General features: G+C 50.8%; 1 protein-coding gene across 5 annotated transcripts in view; it reads right to left on the minus strand.

Annotated features, from left to right (window-relative positions):
* Positions 1–19,876, minus strand: part of EFR3B (EFR3 homolog B) — an 80,688-nt gene that overhangs the window by 5,048 nt on the left and 55,764 nt on the right. For 2 of the 5 annotated variants that reach the window (XM_010992954.3, XM_031466683.2), the window contains exons 6-21: positions 16,007–16,156; positions 14,780–14,914; positions 14,253–14,331; positions 13,368–13,503; positions 12,917–13,078; positions 12,061–12,172; positions 11,618–11,669; positions 9,321–9,493; positions 8,735–8,810; positions 8,005–8,166; positions 7,268–7,399; positions 5,805–5,872; positions 4,810–4,937; positions 3,957–4,048; positions 1,458–1,506; positions 311–417 (exon numbers count right to left, since the gene is read on the minus strand). In XM_010992954.3, coding sequence (XP_010991256.1) covers positions 311–417; positions 1,458–1,506; positions 3,957–4,048; positions 4,810–4,937; positions 5,805–5,872; positions 7,268–7,399; positions 8,005–8,166; positions 8,735–8,810; positions 9,321–9,493; positions 11,618–11,669; positions 12,061–12,172; positions 12,917–13,078; positions 13,368–13,503; positions 14,253–14,331; positions 14,780–14,914; positions 16,007–16,156 — 1,813 coding nt within the window. The remainder of the gene's footprint in view (positions 1–310; positions 418–1,457; positions 1,507–3,956; positions 4,049–4,809; positions 4,938–5,804; positions 5,873–7,267; positions 7,400–8,004; positions 8,167–8,734; positions 8,811–9,320; positions 9,494–11,617; positions 11,670–12,060; positions 12,173–12,916; positions 13,079–13,367; positions 13,504–14,252; positions 14,332–14,779; positions 14,915–16,006; positions 16,157–19,876) is intronic. The other 3 variants (XM_031466682.2, XM_010992956.3, XM_031466684.2) reach the window with 3 other exon arrangements.

The raw sequence follows: 19,876 nt of genomic DNA on the forward strand, positions 1-19,876 counted from the left end.
AATGTAAGACTCTCCGGTGCAGAGTGAGAGCTATTTCCGTAAACTTGCTCTGACGATTATAATTATTATAATCTGTCTGCTTGGCCCTGGAGATCCTGAGTTCAGGACTTCCTTATATGAAAACTGTGATGTCTGGAGGGGTGTATGACTGATAGCTTTTGGTTCTGGGGGAAACAATATAGTGCCAGGGCATTTTGGGGATCAAACTCTAATTTCTGGATGACAACCAAGATCTCCTACAAACTCAGTCCTGGCCTGGACCCACATCCAGTGTCTGGTCCCGGGATCGGCCCTGTTACGCTTCACTTACCCGGGCCCCGCAGTGCGCTGCAATCTCCTCAAAGGGTGCCTTCTGGAACTTCTCCACCACCTGTCGCCGCCGTTCACGCTCCTGCTCCTCGACCGCTACACTGTCCACTGGGGCAGAGACCCGGGTCAACCCATGGATGTGGTCTGCGATTGCAGCCCTGCTCTCCCCTCTGCTGATGAGGGGCTTGGGGCATGGAGGGTGCGGTGCCATCACTTGGCCTCAGGGAAGGCCAGACCCTTTCCCGATTCTGCCTGAAGGTTCAGCCCCTTGCCTTGCCTATGAGTTTGAAAACTAGTTAAGTGGACCCTTAGGCAAGGCTAAAGCCCCATGTAGCTGCCCTGCCACTGGGACTCAAACATGAGTTCCTGGAACAGGAAGTACTCAGGGTAATTTGAAAAGGGACATCAACAATAGGAAAGTCAGACAGACCACAAAGGCCAGCACAGAGCCCCTACAGCAGAGCAGTCTGAGGCCATTTAGTTTAAGGCTTCTACATACTCTACTTCTTATCCAAAATGAATAAAAAAGGCGGGGGGAGGGGGAGGGCATCAAATAGATTCATCGCGCCTAGCTTAAGGAGGCAGAGCAGTGGGGACGTTCAGAAAGAGTACCATCAGTGACGACAGAAATAAAAAAGGTTTGACATTTTGAAGGCATGATTTGTCATCAGTTATCAGAAAAATCCTCTAATTCAGGATACTTCACAGACCAATAATCCAGATGAGGTAATACCGCATCTCAAAATCTATTGCCATTATTAAATAAATATTGCTATGGTTTGTTCTTAATAGCTTTCATTGGTCAACTTGTTCTTTGTGTATCACATGCCACCAAAAAATTGTCAAAGTATTTATACCAAATAAAATTGCTTTTTACCTGTCTGACTGGTCAGGACCCTCAACTGACTGCTCTTACCAGCAGCCATCAATAGAAAGAGGGTTCCTGAGATAGAAAACTGACCCCTGTGAGGAGAGGGGGACTTTTAATTGCAGGTTTGGTAGCTGTGAGGCTTTTAGAGGAAGCCACCAGCCTCTGCCCTCATGTCTGTGCTGAATCTTACTTGGAGGCAGCAGATGGGGAGCTGCACACGCACCCACCTCCCCAGGACCCAGCCCCGCCCTCCCCTCCTTGGGGGCCCCCCACTTACCAATGGCTTTCTTTAGCGTCTCATAGGTGATCTCCTCGGCAGGCACTCGCTGAGGAGAGGGGAAGAAATGCTCAGAAAAGTGGAATGGGGGCGGGAAGAAGGCAGCTTTGGCTTCCTTAGTTACCTGGCAGTCCTTCCATTTCTCAGAAGGATGTCCTGATGGGCAGAAACTCCCTCGGGACACCCATATTCTCACCAGTGTCTCCAGAATCTCCCCGAGCAGTCACAGAGCTTCCAGTTGAAGGAGAGCAGTGAGATGTGGACTTGGGGAGGCTGAGACCCCATCAGTCACAAGTCCCACCTAAAAGAACTCACTGCCCTCTTCTTCTCCCCTCCCTCCAGCTGGTCCCATTAAGCCCTGGGGTGGCGGTGGGGGGTGGGGTGGGGACTGGGACACTGTAATGCAAACAAAACTTTAGAGAAGGTAACAGAAAATATTCAAAGCAACAGAAGGTAGTTAGCAAATATAATCTCAAATGAAAATTTCAAGAACTGATTAACATTTTTGAAGACTTCTGATTTTAAATTATCCACCAAGGTGATCCAAGTATTCAATAAAGGTAAGACACACTGAGGCTGGTCCAAGCTCTGGGTCACAGGATCTCAGTCCTCTGCAGAACCCATAAAAGGAGGTAGGAAATAATAAAACCCAAAGAAGGGTGCTCCATGGATGTGCTGCTTAGGTCAGATACTGAAACTAGTGAAGGAATTTGGACTAAATTCCAGGAATTCCCACTAGACTATGAATTCCTTGAGGTAAGACCTGTGATTTACTCATATTCCATCACTTAAAAGTAATATTAAGTGAAAGAAGCAGACAAGCAGAGAATTATTTCACTGATACAAATTTCAAGAAGTGACATAAGTCAGGCTAGTGGCTGCCTTTGGGAAGGGGGTGCAGAGGCAGGAGGCAAGGCAACGTCCTAGTCCCTGATCCAGGTGTGAGTACATGAGCATATTCACTTTGGGAAAATTCACTGAGCTTGGCATTCCACAAATGCTTGCTTGAGCAGGAATGGACAGAAGTGTAGGTATGGGACAGTCATTCAACAAATTCTAAGTGAGCACCCACTATGTGTAGGATTCTTGGCTAGTCACTCAGTTAAAATGGTAAAATTTGTTATTGTAAGAATTACACGCAAGAGAGAGCTGTACTGAGCATCATTCACTCTGAAGATTCATCTTCTGTATGTACATCCACCCATCCATCCACTGTCAGCACTGACCAACATCAGATATTCACAGGTAACCATGTGGTGATGAGAGAAAAAAAGGAAGATAGATCACTGGATGAAGGCAGGTAGACAGAAGCTGATGGAGGAGATGGACCACAAGGTGGGCTTTAAAGAATGGGCGATTCACGAAAGCAGAGGTGGAGAGGAAGGGTGATTCCAACATGAGATTCCATACTAGCAAACACGTGGAGATGGATGAGAGAACATGGGGGAGACAGCAGACCAGCCAGCGTGGGGCTGTGGATGTGCACCAGAGAGGAGGGGGAGAGGAAGTGAAATGGTAGGGCATTCCTGATAAATGGCTCTGAATGCCAGGCGTTGGGTTTGGAATTTGACCAAACCAGCATTAATTAATCACCTGCTATAAGCCTAGCATTAGCATTTGAGGCTACAGGGAGCCACCATGGGATTCCAGAGGGGTGGGCATGGGGCACGGTGGGCTGGAAGTGGAGAGAAGTGTAGTACAGCAGAAGGGTGGAGACCCCCACACCCCTGCTTTAGCCCTGGGCTAAGCCGAATCTCGAAAAGGGGAAGGAACCCATGTTGGACCTAGGAGGCCACGAGGGAGCAGGTGGCTGTGTCCCCAGGTAAGCACTTCTCCTCCTCCTTCTGCTTCACTTTACTTACCAATTCCTGAGGGTCTCTCAATTCTTGGGAAGGGAGAATTACAACAATGGAGTGGACAACAACCAACTCAAGCTGTGACCCTAACACATGTGAGGTTCCCAGTCTTGCAGGGCTGGAAGGGCCTTGGAGGACACCTGGCTCAACCTCATTTCACTTCTCCAATTAGCTTGAGTCTGAGCTTCCTTCTTTCCATGGGAAGGTTCCAGACCAAGGAGCTGTGGGAATGGCTGAGGGCGTTTAGAGGGAGGCTTGATCTTGACCTAACTGACTTCTTGCTCCAGGCTCATTTGCGGCAAGACTGGGTGTCCAGGCTCTTCTCCATGGCTGTGCCAGGCTGTCTAGACCCAAGGACCCCGAAAGTGTTCTAGTCCCAGTCCCACCCAGATGTGCATCCTCCTCACTTCTTGTTAAGTTTCCCCACATCTCCATCAATTCCCTTAATTGGCAGAGTCACCATTAAAAACAAGCATATTAGAGGGGACGGTACGGCTCAGTGGTGGAGCACATGCCTAGCATGCATGAGGTCCTGGGTTCATCACCAGTACCTCCATTCAGTAACTAAATACATAATTACCCCCCCCCCAAAAAAACCAAGCATCATGCATCTTGAGGACTCCCTTGTTACTGCGACACTCACCTCCTCCTTCTCTGGGCTGTTCCTGGATTCCACCTCCACCTGCAGGGAAATGGTTTCTCCAATGCTCTTCCTCTTGGATAAGCGATCCTCATCTGGGAAACGAGAAACCCAGAAGCTAGAGCTGCTGGCCCTTGGAGAGAGAGCCAGGATCACGCCTCCAGCACCATCTCCCAACCCCTCTGCCTCTGCCTGGTCTGCAGTCCTCCGAGGGCTCAGTACACACTGAGGATACAGCTGGGGTTTATGGAAGCACCTTTCTCTGCCCATCTTAGAGTGGTGAATTTTGCTCTTTGGGGCTAAGATTTTGAAATCATTGATGGTCACAAAAAAGCTGCTTATGACCTCAACTTGCACACATGCCATCTGCTGACGGCACCAGAGGCTGTCATTTGTGTAGCATCTATACGTGCGTTTGCCTCTACCCTTTAGGGCAGGTGCTGTTAATATCCCTATTTTACGGTCAAGGGAACTGAGACTCAGGAGATGCCAAGGGAATTGAGACTCAAGGGATGCCAAGGGACTCATCTAAGATTTTTCAGGGAGTCAGTTGCAGAGAACTGGGTCTCTGATTCCAGAGCCCACGTGTGCTCTTTCCGGCACAGTGGGGCCTCTCCCGTGCATGGGCCAGGCTACCCCATGGGCTGGCTACTCCAAAGGGTCCTGCACTGAGGAGGAGTGGTGGGGAAGTCAAGAAGATCTCACCATAGATTTGCACTGTGTCTTTCAGCTCTTGTATGACATCCAAGGTACCATGGAAGGCGACCGAAGGACTCTCAAGTCCCTGACATTCAGGCCCTTGCCTGGCCAAGAAAAGCCAGAGGCAGGGTTGGATGTCCTCGAGCAGAGCTCATACCTGTCAGCTGAGGGACGTAGGGCAGGCAGAGCCTGTCTGAATTGTAACCACTGCCCCCCAGGACTTCACTGATCTTGCTCTGGCGGAAGAGAAACTCAATCACCACTCCATCGAGGTTTTGAGACAGCCTGGAGGACAAAGGAGGGAGGAAGCAAGTGAGAACCATGGGTGGTGAGAATGATTTCCTAATGACTTTCTTTATTATAAAAGTAACGTCCATTATACAAAATGACAGAGAAGCAAAAGGAAAAAAAATCACCCACAGTCCGACTTTCTTTCTTTTTTCCTTTCTTTCTTTTTTAATGGATTTACTGAGGATTGAACCCAGGACCTCGTGCATGCTAAGCATGTGTTCTACCACTGAGCTATTTCCCTCCCTCTTTACAGTCTCACTTTCCAGGGAGAATTGCATTCACATTTTGTGCAGAATCGCTCAGTCACACACACGGATGCACACACACAAACACAGCCCTGTCCCTCACAGTCCTGTTACAGGATCTATTTTTTTTCTCCTATTATATAGTGAATATTTCACATGGACTATTCTTCCAGAACACTGTGGATGGGCTACCAGTTGTCAATGGTGTGGATGGGCCATAATTTATAAAGCCATTTCCTATTGTGGGATTTGTGGGATATTTTGTTTTTTTCAGAGTGTCTTTTCCTTGAGTTCCTCTGATGCCGAAATGATACCGGCCCACAGAATACAGTCTGAGAAGGCCACTTGGATTGATGGCAGTGTCTTATCAGGAAGGACTCCTCCAGGATGTGTTCCCATGGCCTTCGCCAAAGTTCCCAGAGGATGTATCCCATACTCTACGGTACAACATGCCAGGAAGGCCTAAGGCATGGATTACAGTCATGTAAGGGGAACCAGGATGTCCTGGCCACAGGAAGGGTCCACTTACTGCTCCTGAGTCCCTGGCCTCCCACTGCCCGCCTTCTTGCTCAGCTGCCTTGGGTGCCTTTGACCATGTCCCCGGGGTGCTCCTCACCTGGGCCTCTCCACAAACACGTCCTCAGGGAGCATGTATGGAGCCTCTTTCTTCCTGGTCTCTATCACCTGAGGTTTGGGAGGAGTCACAGGAAGAGCTGGGTTCAGCAGGGAGAGGGAGTTCGGAGCAGGAAATGAAGGAGCTCCCACCCACTAAGGGCTTCCTCCCTCCCACAAACTCCCGGCAGAGCACCGACAGCTGGGCTTCTGAGGGAGCAACTCAGACCAACAGGGACCCTCAGGGCAGCCTAAGAAACCCTGCTCAAGCTGTCCCCAGGGACACACATGCGTTAAGGTCCTCCCCATGCAGAGGTCTTAGCTCCCAAGAAAGTTCTGTTTCTTGCTCCTGTGCTCTATTTTCTTGTTGAAACACGAAAATGAGAGCATAGGTCACACTGTTCCCCAAACCCAGGGGCGCTGCAAAACATCCTGATGAAGAGTGACATGCTGAGTTTCCCTCAACATCCTTTGCAAATTTTTGACAAGAAAGGTGACAGCTATTAAGATGGTGAGAAGTGGCAGGACAGCTGGCATGCAAATTCGTGCAGGAGGTGAGTAAGCCTCGATGCTACTACTTTTAATGAGGAGGATGTCGGGGCATTGCCTGTCCTGCCCTCCTGTATCAGCCCAGCGACCGGGGATTCCCTGCCTCGCTCAGGATGGTCTCGGGCAGGGCGATATCTCACCTTCCTCCGTGACCCGAGGCCAGGCCAGGCCAGCTGAGACTTGGGCTTCCTTGTTTAGTTTTATTTTGTTTTGCTGGTGTATTTTAACATTAATCCTACACATTATATGATTCCACTTATATATAGTTTGGTGTGTTTTAAGATGTCTTTTTGCAACAACTAAGAACATCTGATTGCAGACTGGGTACAAGATAACAACACCAAGGGATAACTGATCATTTAATTAGGCATGTAAATCACATGGAAATTATGTAGGAAGGTGTCCATGTTTTTTTAGCCACGAATACTGATATATATAGGGGTGAAATGACATGATAGCTGAGGCTTGTTTGAACACATGTCAGCAAAGGAAAAGCAAAAGAAAAGGAGACAGATGAAGCAAATGTGCAAAGTCTTCCTAACTGCTTAATCTGTGTGATAGCTGTGCAGATGTTTATTGTTTTACCCATGCAGCTTTTGTGATATTTGAAAACTTTCATAACAAAATCTTTTTTTAAAGTAGCTTTAGTCCCAGACGACCTGAGGGTGTGTGCATATGCACTTCCAGGAGCGGGGGAAGCACAGAGGGGCAGGAAGTAGAGGGGGGCAGGTAGCAGGTGGGGAAGGGGTACAGGATACCGCCCTGTGCTGTGTCATCTCCTATAGGAGGAGATGCCAGCTCTTTCTCACTATCATTAGTTCGCACGCCTAGACCATGCACAGGGCTCATGCAATTAAGGAAAAGCTGTTCTGGGGAAACCCCAAGTCAAGGGCCCCCCGAGCTCTCTGGGTAGCCAACCTCATGGATGTGCTGGCAGAAGGCAGGCACGGTTGTGAGCTGGCTGATGAGGTTCAGGTAGGCGGCGCCCAACGCATAGAGAGCACAGCGGTTGTAAACAGGCAAGTTCTCTTCGTTGACCTGGGCCACGTCCTGTGGCGACACATTGAAAACCTATACTGGTGCCCCACCCTCAGCACCCCAATTCCCAGCACCCTGGAAAGTCTAAAGGCCTATCTAGCGCCATGCTGGCTCCCTAAGACTCAATGAGGGGGGCTTGTTGAGTCTCCAGGTCCCTAAGCTTGGGGACAGAACTCCAAATACATATTTTAAATAAGTGCTCAAGGCAATTCGAAGCACAGCCAGGTTTGGGAACGAGATGATCTTTAGACAAACAAGTTTGTTTCGGGATCACTCCGGGCTTACAGGTACCCTCTCAGTGATTCCCGGAGTCTCATTCAGAACCTTGCAAGAGACCTGAAATACTAGGGGTGAAAGGATGTTTTTAAAAGACACTATTTCCTGGGTCTCCTTTAGTCTGAAGATGAGGCAAAGTCGTGAATGAAGCACTCTTCGGTGGGTCCCTAAACAGGACCCTGGTTTGTGGTCTTTATGGAGGAATGGCCAACCAGGGTGTGACATTCCTGGGCTCCAAAACAACTGTTAAGGGGTGGCTACCTGGCACTCAGTAGTGCTTGGCCAACACAGGTCCCCTCCCCCGACCCCAAGCTCTATGTCCTGCCCACACCAGACCCCACCTGAACGGCCAGCACTAGGCGGATGAGGTCTACCACCACCTCCTCGTTGGCCAGCTCAATGCTGATGAGCGCCAGCAAGCCGTAGAGCGCCTCGTAGTGCTTCTGTATGTTCGTTTCCTCCTTACAGCTCAGGTAGATGTGTCTGTAGAGCTGCTGGGAGTGCTGGAGATGGGGCAAAAGTGGGGGCAAGGCCATGGCGGGCGGGATGGGGACAGGAGGGGCACGAGAATAGGAAGATCAGTCCTATTAGGAAGGAGTGGCACAGCTGTGTGTAACCCACCTCCACCTCAGGGAGAGGATGCCCTTAAAGCAGACCGCGGTAGAAGCCAGGACATGCAGGAGGACATGTTTAGGGAAGGGCGGGTCCAGTGAAACCAGCAACAAGAGCTGCTGCTGAAATCTGGTTTTAGGAGAACACAGTCAAGGGGTGGTCCTCACTCTGGCTCTAAATATGACCCGGGAGCTTGATCCCCTAGTGGGGTCGGCTTGTTGTCTGGACTAAGCATAGTCAAAGGGCAGTGTGGAGAGTATAGCTCAGTGGTGGAGTGTGTGCCTAGCACACACGAGGTCCTGGGTTCAATCCCCAGTACCTCCACTAAAAAAAGAAAAAGAAAGAGGAGGGAGCAGGCTTTGGGGGCCTAGTCTGGGGTGATCTGGGGGCTGGAAGGCTGGGATCCATAGGGCCTGGCCCACCCAGGGTTTACTATGTCTTGAGGTCACACTTGCTAACCTTCTTCATGAAAATGGTGTCCTGTCGGGAGCACTTGTCCACTTTCAGCTTCAGGACAGAGATGTCACTGAGGGTACTGCGAGGGGACGAGAGGCCACCTTAGCCCTTGTATGAGGCCAGCTAGAGCATCACGTGGCATTGGTTGTTCCAACGCCTCCCAGTGTTCCTCCAGCCCTGGTTCTTAGCCTGATCTCCACTTTCTCCCAAGTTCTCAAGTGCCTGTCTCTTTTTCTTAAATACTGATCCAGATTACTCTCTCCTTCGTCTCTTTCCTCCTTTTAAGCTCCCCTCCCCCAGTCTCTACTGATAATCCTGCATCCCCTTCTTTCCTCCCCACCTGAGAGCTCCTTTTGGTACCTGCTCTGTGTCTCTCAAATTTCCAGTCCCTCCCTCTGCTTCCTCCCCGCCAGGTGGAAGAGCCCTTCCAGTCTCTCCTTCCCTTGCAGGGCCTCAGGGTCCATATCCATGATCAGCTCCCTGGTGGGTCCCACTGAAGATCTGAATTGTCCTTCCACCTAGGTGTGAGGTCCTAACAGGAGTCTTCTCCCTCATCACACATCAGCTGGAGGGGAGACTCCAAGTTCACCTGATGGTAGAGAACTTGTGGCGGTTGCCATGACGATCAATGAAACTGATGAGAATCTCTAGAACGAAGAGACGGATCTCTGCATCCTCCATGAGGGCGGTGGAGAGAAGGCGGTCAAGGAAGTTGCTGGGCAGAGCTGACATCATGTTGTTGCACTGGAAACCAGTGGATACCTGCAAGGGAGCCCAGGAGAGTGTGCTTAGGAACCTTCTTGGCAGCAGCGAGGAGATGGAGGAGCAGCCAGCAGAAGTTGGGTCTGAAGCATCCATCCTCTCTAAACACCTCCCATCCCAGCTCCCCACATCCTCCACCTTAGGCAACTTTTTTGAACCCTCCAACATCTACCCAGGCAACCTGCTCAGCTCAGTTTAGCTGACCTGGGGGGGGGGTGGGACAGTATGCAGAAACATTACGTTGTTAAAAGCAAGCAAATGATGAGCACAAGAGGCGGGCAGAGGCCAGGGAGCTTCAGAACCTAATGTTCCAGGCCATTAGGGCACAACTGACGAATATTCACCACAAACACGCCTCATTAGGAGCACGGACAGTCACAAAGAAATGGAGAGACAGCGGGAGAACTTATAGCTGGGCCAAGGAATCAGAACCCACGCACAAGGCAACAGCCAAAGCACGCACACAGCACTTGCTTACACCTCTTCCAGCCTGGCCATGATGCGGGGCTTCTAATTAAAGCCAGTTGGCACAGACACTTCATCCATGATGTTGTCAAAGCAGTCAAAAGCAGCAAAAAATATTTACTGTTAAGTCCATATTGCAAAACAATGCCTTTGATGATCTAACAGGCCGCTGAGGCTCTAGTAAAGCCTAGTGGCATCAAGAGTAAACATCAATGTTCACTGAAGGGGGACGTATGTGTGTGTGTGCTGCAAACTGTCACGTTGGTGACATGCTGGGCACAAATTAATGAGGGCAAACTCAGCAAAGAAATGGTAGGAGTACATAGACCCACAAGGTAACCAGATATGTGAGCACAAAGAGCCTTTATAAAAATAAAGTGATGCTGAGCGGTGGGAGCAGCTCAGTGGTAGAGCGCATGCTTAGCATGCATGAGGTCCTGGGTTCAATCCCCAGTACTTCCACTAAAAAAAAAAAAAAAGAGTGATGTGAACAGTGGGGCTGGGTAGAGGGAATAGAGGGAAGGGAAGGCATGAGGGAAAGAGGGGGCGGTCAGAGTGGCATGGTTAGAGCAGAGACGGGCTAGGCGTGATGTAGGGGAGTCCAAGGAGGGAAAAGTGACTGGGGACCTTCAAATTCAGTCTGAGAAGTTTGAAATCTGAATGCACATCAGTTAGAACCTGAGACTTACTCTTTAACAAGGAGCAGCATGTGGGGGACAGCATTTCTAGAAAATTCTTCTTGGTTGTATTTATGATAGGTGAGGAGAGGTGGAGCAACTATGAGAATAACAGTTGGGAGATATCCAGAGTTGAGGCCAAGGCTGTGCCTAAGAACACCTGGGGAGCTTGTTACAAACACACATTCTAGGACCTCACCCTGACAGTGCAAAATCTCTAGAGAATCCATATATTAAATAAGTTGGTTATATGAATAGCATTTGAGAACAGTAAATCTAGGCTCCATTGATGGCTGCAAAGAAGGAAAGAAGATGAATGTAAGGGGGGAGGGTATATAGCTCAGTGGTAGAGCACGTGCCTAGCATGCACAAGGTCCTGGATTCAGTCCCCAGCACCTCCATTAAAAATAAATAAAAACCTAATTACCTCCACCCAAAATAAAATAAGAAGATTAATGTAAAAAAACTAATAAAGGATACACGTATAACTGAATCACTATGCTGTACACCAGAAATTAATACAATATTGTAAGCCAACTATGCTTCAATAAAAAAAATTAAATTAAAAATACTAATAAAGGGAAAGATGGTAGCTGGGAGACTGAGGTGGGCACAGGTGCCAAGGGAGAAACAGGTGGAAGGGACCTGGGGAGGTCCTTGGAGGGAAAAGGGGCAAGAACCAATAGATTCCATCTCAATACAGAGATAACATTTGGGTGACAAGGCCATCAGTAGCTGAGAAGGTACCTCTGTGAAAGTTAGAAAGAGGTGTCCTGCCTGTTTTGGATAATCCAGCCCTGTGAGTACCCAGCCTGGCTAGTGAGTGGAACACAGGTTGGATTTCAGCCCCCACTCACCCCTTTGGCCGGGCATATTTGTGCAGTGTGCCACCTGCACAACTGTATGTGGTAGCCTTCTCTTGGTCCCTTGGAAGGAGCTGCCTCCTGCAGAGGCAGAGCAGGAATGGGGACAGGAGGCTCACCTGAAGGAGGGATTTCAGCAGCATAATCTGGGTCAGCCGGTTTCTGTTCTCCCTATAGACCAGAGACACAAATACTCACCAGGATGGTGATTATGGGTGAGTGAAGACCCCACACTTGCCTGCCCAGTTCTCTCTCGTGATTAGATTCTCTATGAGGCTTATCTTGTTGGGTTACCCTGGACAGTGACCTCCAGAGCCAGGATGCAGACTAGGGAATTACTGGCTCCCCTCCTTATTGGCGGGACAGCCTGAGGAACTGTTGTGGGATCCAAAGGCCCACGAAAGCCTGCTGAGGGATCTGAGAGTAGAATGAGAGAAGACAGTGAGGGCAGCACCAGGAAAGTTGAGGTGCAGAAAGGAGAGAGCTGGAAAATGTGCAAAGGGGAGTCTGGGGTGGAATCTAGGCTGGGAGAGGAAGAGGGAGAAAAGTGTGGTAGACTCACCCTGTCCTCCCCGTCTCCACGGGGTGATGCAGGGAAGGCAGCGGGACCTTGCTCATGATGAAGAGGATCACCTCGGAGCGCTGGTACGTGGGCAACGTGCTGGCAAAGGAGCCTGGGGGAGCAGGGAGGGCAGAGGGAAGGGAGGAGAGGGTTGGCCCAGGTAAGGCCGCCAGCTGCCAGGGTCTCAGCTCAGCCTTTCAGCTGAACAAACTACTGCAAAGAGTGCAGGCTGCTTCTCTAGAGAGACGATTAAGACTCAGAGGGAGACACCTAGGTAACTGCAGAGGACTCTTCCCGGCTCCCGTTCCTTCACTTGTTATTTCTGAGACTGGTTAAGGTCTCCGGGATGGAGAGGGGAAGCTCCAGTGACACAAGGACAGGAAGGATCTGAAAGTGATGGGCCCTTACGTGCACGCGGGGGCTTTACAGCCCTCTTCCACATCCACGTGCTTATCCACGGCCTTCTCCCTTTCCTATTCTCTTCTTTTTCTCTTCCTCACTCCCACCTCCCCTCCAATTACTCCACTGTGGAAGCATCAGGCAGGCCTAATAGGGACTGGGGTGCAGGAAGAGTTCGCCTCTCTTAGCCTCTGATCTGAAGTCCAGGCTGAGAAACCCAGGGAGATTGTTCTGTGCACTCACTCAAGTCAGGCCCAGGCCACTCTGTACGCTGTGCGCACAGCGGATTAACTCTATTTTCCGCAGTGTTCGTGAGTAACACAATGTGAGTGGATGACAATCCTACGCGGCCCTGCCGCCCCTCTGTCCCATCCTCCGCGGGTCCAGGCCAGGGCCCCGCCCCCGCCCCGCCTGGGCCCCGCCCCTCGCCCAGGCCCCGCCCCTCCCCAGGACCCACCTATGGTCTTGATGACTGCCTCCTGGAACATGCGCTCTTCGTGCTCCTTGATGATCTTGGTGCCTAGGCTGATCGCCCCATCGTAGCTCCCGGTCAGGGCGTAGTCGATGCTGAGCCGCAGCTGCCTCAGCAGAGTGTTGAACATCTCCAGCACTGTGGGTCCTGAGCGCAGCGGGGTGGGAGACCCGAAACCCCGGGCTGGCACCCCTCACTCATTCTCCCCTGCCCGGTATTACCCGGCAAGCCTGGGCCCACTTCTAGCCAGGGTCTTCCTCTGCCTGTCGACCTTCCCTGGCTGATATCTCCTCTTGAGGAAAACCGGCTTTGACCCCTCCCTATGGTGCCTTGCCCTTTTCTGGAAGGGGAGGCAGCCTACTACTAAGGGCAATTCTTTTCCTTGGTGGGGGGGGGTGTCCCCAGCCCCCACTCCTTCACTGAGGACCCCTCTTACCCACAGAGCCGGTGGCGGCGATGACGGCGGCTTCCGACAGGACCTCCACGATGCCAGCCCGCACCGTGGCCGCACTGCGGCTGTTGGCATCCAGGTGGCTCAGGAGCTGCTGGATAACCAGGTGGGAGTGCTGCGGCTGGGGGGAGGAAGATGTGCTGGTCCCCAAACAGCAACCTCCACATGGCCTCTGAGCCAGGGCCGCCCTCGACGGGGACCCAGAGCAGGGTGGACAAAAGGCAGGTCCCAAAGCTAGTATGTAGGCATTGGAAGAGGCCCAGATACCCTGGTTTCTTTTCCTGAGTCCTTCCCCCAACCTTGGTCCAACAAGAAGTTGAGTCAAATCCTAGTGAAGACCTGGATTTCCACTTTTTTCTTGGGCCCTTTCACTTCAAATGGATCAAAAGTCAATTTTAAAATACTGTCTTCCTTCTCATTTTTCCCGGGTCCCAGGTTTTATTGGTAAGGGCCACGAGAGGCCACGTGGCTTAGTCCAGTGCTGCTCAAAGGGTGGCCTGTGGTCTGCTGCCAATTCAAGATCTGTCTGAGCCTGTTTACATTGAGCTAACTGCAGAAATTGAGAGTAAGTGTTTAGTAAGCTATCTGACAAAGCCATGGCAGCCAGTTATGGTCTATGGGCTTGTATTTTGTGTGAGTTTTTCATTTACTTTTCCTAGGAGTTCTTTGTAATTGTGTTTTATAAAGTATGGATCTGTGACGTATTAGAACTAAAAATTAAACTGGTCCTTCTCCACAGCTAGGTTAGGCAGCGCCGTTTTGGAAAACTAGGGGCTTAGGAGCCACAGAGGACAGCTGGCTTTCTCCAGCTATGCACCATCCCGCTCCCAGAGGTGCCCTTGGCCAGGGGGACCAGGGGAGCCACCGTACCTGAATTGAGTACATGATGATTTTAAAGCAACGGATGGCGAACACCTTGGGTTCCCAAAGAGAATGGTTATCCAGATGGCTGTGAGGAAGAAGATATGGGGAGTGACTATGCAATGCAAGTGATGTTAGGGAGGAGAAGTTTGGTGGGAGAATGACACCTCCCGAGACATCAGGCCCCTCTCAAAGCTCCCAGGGGCATAGCAAGGGCTTTCAGGGGTAGGTGAGAGAAGGGAAGCATGAGGGACCCCAGAGCCCTCCCAGCCCCAGAGTTGGAGGGTTCCGTAGCTGTGGACCCAGGAATGAAGTCAGGTACCTTCCTTCAGCCTCAGGGGCTCTTCTGCCCACTTCTCTCCCCCAGACTGCACTGGGCCACCATGTGGTAGCTTTTGATGCCACAATGCAGGGCACACAGGCACAGAGAAGGGACCAACTTGGCCACAGCACCACAACCATAACACCTCCTCCCCAAGGAGGTTCCAGACCCGAAACAGTTCAAAGCTGAAGGCTGGTGGTGGTGGGGCACTCACATGAGAACAGGCTTGATGGCATTTTTGATGTTGCCAAAGGCAGCCCGGCCCAGCAGTTCCCGCAGGCACCTCTCAGCCAGTTCTGCCGGGTTCTCCTTTTCCTTCTCTGGTGCTTGGAGGGGTGAAGGGGACCGGCTGTGGGAACACACAGCACACAGGTGAAAGAGGGAATGCAGAGCTGGGAGGCAGCTTTGTGCAGGCCTGGGTTTCTGTGCTTCACTCATGCAAATGGTCACAGTAGGACAAGCCGGAATTTGATGTAGGCTGCACTCAGTCATGGGGACGGGGGAGCAGTCTATGCTGTCTGAAGTTAAATGGGGTAAGGAAGCCCAGAGAGGAGGAAGATTGTGGGAGGCAGGATAAAGTTCTTTTTATGGAAATCCTTAGGGATAGGCCTGATGTGCTTCTGTGGGAAAGATAGCTACCCTGAGCTCCATGGGCCTGGGTTGGGGCGGGGCACAGACCGAGAGTGTCTCCATGCCCCCAAGGCTTTGGAAAGAAAGAGAGATGAGATCAGAAGAGATGGAGGCAGATAGTCGGAGAAAACAAAAGAAAGGGGGAGAAAGGAAGAAGCAGAGAGAGTGAGAGGGAAAAAGGAAGGCATGGGGGTTGGCTGAAGTGTGACTCAGTGGCACTCAAGTCACGGGAGGTGAGCCCAGATCTGGACAGAAGGAGCCCCAGGATTCCTCATCCTGAGACCGCTCTAGACCTCCGAGGATATGGTATTCCAGGAACAACCACCAGAGGGCACACTAACTTTCCCACCGTCTGTAGCAGCACTGGCTCAACTGAAAGTAGGGAAACCAGTGCATCTTTTGAGTGGCCACAGGCTGGCCAAGCAGGCATGTTGAAGGCCCTGAAACACCATTAGGAAGTGAGGCGGAAGAAAGGAAGGGTCCTCATCAGCAACTGGAACCATGAAAGGCATTAAAAACCTCCTTGGCCTGCTGCTTCCTCTAGAAGACCCAGGAGACCCGACTCTTGGTTCTTACCCCAGGGAGCCCCGCACCTTCAGGAATACAGACCTTAGGAAGGTACAGTGGCTGGTAGAACGCCAGATCCAAGGCTCCTAGGGAACCAGCTTTGGACTCACTGTAGAGCAAGTCACAAAAACTGGGATCCCTGGCCTCTGAGCTGGGTTCACCAACCAGCCCCAGCCGCGTGGTTGCCAAGCACCCAGGGGGGCTGCACGCAGCCACTGTACAAGCTCCTCCCTCACCTGCTTACCTCTCAGCCTCCTCCACGTGTTGCAGATTGAAAAGCAGTGATGGGACGATCTTGTCCATGTGCTGTGGGTCCCAGATATTGGCCTGCAATTCGTCATTCACTGTCTTTCTTACCACCCCTTGTAGACCTTTGATGCCCGACATTCGGATTCTGTAGGGAAAAGGGAGACATGGGGCCAAAAGTCCCCAAGCCCTGACAAGTCCAGCTCCAGTGATAAGAAGAGGCGCACAGCATGGGGAGTAGGGATGCATTCAGCCATCAAGAGGCAGAACCGAGCCCAGCTTCTCCTCTTCGTGTGACTTGGCCTCCTGGCTGGTCAGCTTCTTGTGCTGGTGAACATGAGCCTGAAGGCTGTGCCTTCTGGTCGTCTCGGAAGTTCCCAGACTGCCCTTGCCTGTATCACCCAGGCTTCATCCCCAGGGTGCCAGACTCTTTAGTACCCAGCTGGGTTTTCTCCAGCCTGAGCCCAAGGTTTAAGAGCCCAAAGTGCTGCCAAGAACTGACGAGGCAGAATCTAGGGCTGTGAGCAGCTTAGAGGGGGAGGGTGGCAGGAGGGGGAGGCACAGAGCTCAGGCTCTCAGGCACAAGGGGGTCTCAGCTGGGACTAAGCCGGTTGAGAAACCAGAGGGGAAATGAGTAACAGCACAGAGGGGACCCCTTTTACACACCCCCAGTCCTCACTGCACTCACCAAGTCAGCATGGCCCTGCAGGAGGGGGCCCTTTTTACTGGCTATTTATTTTAGTCTGAAGTTCCTTTTTAAAATCTAATTATAAAATAATACATGCTAATTATAGAGAAGTGTAAAGATGATTTACCCCTGCCACCACCACTTGAAGATAATTATGGCATTTTAGTGTCTTTCTTTTATATAATATATAACAGAATTAAGAACCTATTGCATACATAATTCCCCCCCCCCATAGCATTCTATCACAAGCATTTTTCCACAACATTAACTCACAAACATGTTGAATAGTTGCCTGATACACTGTCAGATAAACTTTCTAAACTACTCTCCTATTGGGCATTTAAGTCATTTCTAAAGTTTTTGCTTCTGGAATAGTGCTACGATGGACATCACTGTACAAAGTGCTTTACTACATTTCAGATCATTGCCATGAATCAAAAGGTAAGAAATGAAAAGCTCCCAATATTCCCTGATTCCTCTCCCCACCCCCAATGCACAAGCCGCAGGAGACCGCCATCCTCACTGTTCCCGCCTCAGCACTGGGGATCTTATTTTAAACATCTGCTCTAATTTTGTGGCTCAGAAAAATCCTCACATCTTGGAGCTATTTCAGTTCATATCCTTTTGATGATTATTGTTTGTTTGTTTTTTTAATGGAGGTACTGGGGATTGAACCCAGGACCCCATGCATGCTAAGCATGCTCTCTACCACTGAGTTATTTTCCTCCCCAACTTTTTTTGTGGGGGGAGATAATTCGGTTTGTTTGTTTGTTTGTTTGTTTGTTTGTTTTTTATTTAATGAAAGTACTGGGGATCGAACCCATGACCTCATGCATGCTAAGCTCCTGCTCTACCACTGAGCTATACCCTCCTCGACCCCCTTTTGATGATTATTGGAGTTGAGCTGTTTTTCTAAATATTTCATTGCCATTTGTCTTTTCAGCTTCAGTTTTCAGTGCCGTTACCAGGGCTACTCTGGGCTTTCCCCAGCGACCATGACTGGGTGCTGGGAGGTGCCTAAGGCACCAAGATCCCCTGGCCCAGGACCAGTTAGGGCTGCTGGCAAAGAACAAGGATTCCCTGGGCAAACACTCCGCTACTTTGATCTTGACCCCCAGTCAACACCCAGAGCCTGGGGCTGTCCAGACTTGAGAACAAAGTAACTGGAAAACAATTCTGCTAACTATTCTTGGCTCCAGGTTAAAAGGTGTTCCCTAGTGCTCTGTTGAAATCAATCCCAAACGTGCTGGACTCATACATTCCACCCAAGAGAGCCTGGCTGGCAGGAAACCAAGCCCGGGGAGTGGAAAACTTTCTACCCAGGGCTTCCATATGTGTGGCTGTGAATTAATTTTTCCTCTCTCTTTCCATCTCCCCAGAAACCCTTCTACATATAACCCCTTCCTGGTTAAACATTTCATTCCATGACGCCCAGAGCTGACCGACCCTTTCAAAATAAATTTGGAAGATCAGGCCTGGGGGAGAAGAAGCCTCTTACTGCTCCTTGGAATGAGCTCAGTGGGGGCCTGCCCATATGCAAGGGACCTGGGGAGTCTCTGAACCCAAGGGGACCACACAAACACACACACACCCCGCACACACCTATTTACAAGACCCAAGGGTAGTCCTTGGAAAGGAGCTCTGGGTTCTGCAAAGGCTGTGAATGGACAGGGCGGGGGTAGGGGGGGTGGCGGCGCTCAGGGAGAAGCGGTACAGCGAGGGTATGGAAAAGAGACCACAAGAGAAGCCTGATGCAAAACTCCTCCCACTCAGCCGCCTTCCTTTCATGGGCGGCAGGGGCCACCCTGTGGGTGCTGTTGGCACTGCCTTGTTGCCAGAGCAAGCCTCAGCACCCTTCTCTTGGCCTTCAGTCCACTCTCCATGCTGTCAGGACAGTGTGACCGTGTTTGCTTCTGAGCCTTCTCCCCTCCTACCGTGGATTGTGCGTGTGTATCTGTGTGTGTGTGTGTGAGAGTGTATGTGATTGTGTGCATGTGTGTGGTTGTGCATGTCATTGTACTGGTGTGTGGTTTGTATGGATTGTATATGTGTGTGTGTGCAATTGTGTATATATGTGAGAGTGTGTGAGAGTGTGTGTGTGTGTCTGTAGAGTGGCATGAGGAGTGTCCCCTCCCAAAAGCGTGGCACCACCTGCATGGTCAGCACCCATTACAGCCACACCTGGTTACAGTCCTGCACCTTCCCCATCACCTGCTTCTGGACCCTTCTGCCACCTTCTCCAGCCCCTCCTCGGCCTCTTCATAGCCATCTGGAGTGAGGCTGCTGCTGAGGGAACCAACACTAGGGGAAGATAAGGGGCTCCTTTCTCCCACGACCCACACTGGCCTCATCAGAGGCACTGCAGCAGCATAGCCCCAGGGGACCCCTGACTCGTTCAAGAAAGGGGAGACTGGGGAGGCCAGGACATCTCCCATCAGTCATGTGGGGTCCTGCCCTGAGCCATTCATTGGCTTGGAAGCTTTGGGAACCAGCAACCAGGGGGATGGAACGGTTCACTTCCTGTTCCTCCAATGTAGACCATCATCTGTGGCCAGCAAGCACCCGACCCTGCTGTTGTACATCATGTGGCACTCGGGCCCCCACAAGGTGCTGACGTGATGCAGGAAGGAGCCGTCGGATGAGCTCCAGAACAAACCCTTGGACAGCTGGCCTCCTGTGGGCACGCTGGGCCCCCAGCCCCTTCCTTCTCTGACTCCTGCAGCTTTAGTTGATAAGGACAGCTCAGCCCTTCTGCCTCCTTCCTTCTCCTCTCCCTCTGATCACATTCTCTGGTTTCACATCGCCTCCCCAGGGGGCTAATGCACTCTCTGTAGGCAGGAGTTTACTTCTCATCCTTTGCACCTTATAGTTCTAAGGACGATGCTTGACACAAAACACCGCTTTACTGCTTCACCAGCCTGATGCAATGGTTGTGTTTTATTTGTGTGGATTTCTTTGTGATTATATTTGAGGGCTTTTATTTCTATGTCAATGAGTGTATTTCTGTGAGTTAAGTATTTTTTACAAGTGTGAATACTATGTGTGTGTAAACGTGTGTTCTTGTAATTCAAGATGTTTATCTGAAAAGCATTCATGGCATCATTCACTTACTCAACAAGTATTTATTGAGAGCCTGCTGCTCTCCAGGAAATGTTGTAGCACTTGGGATGCATCAGTGAA

The sequence above is a fragment of the Camelus dromedarius genome, chromosome 15 (genome assembly GCF_036321535.1).
Source record: "Camelus dromedarius isolate mCamDro1 chromosome 15, mCamDro1.pat, whole genome shotgun sequence".
Lineage (NCBI taxonomy): Eukaryota > Metazoa > Chordata > Mammalia > Artiodactyla > Camelidae > Camelus > Camelus dromedarius.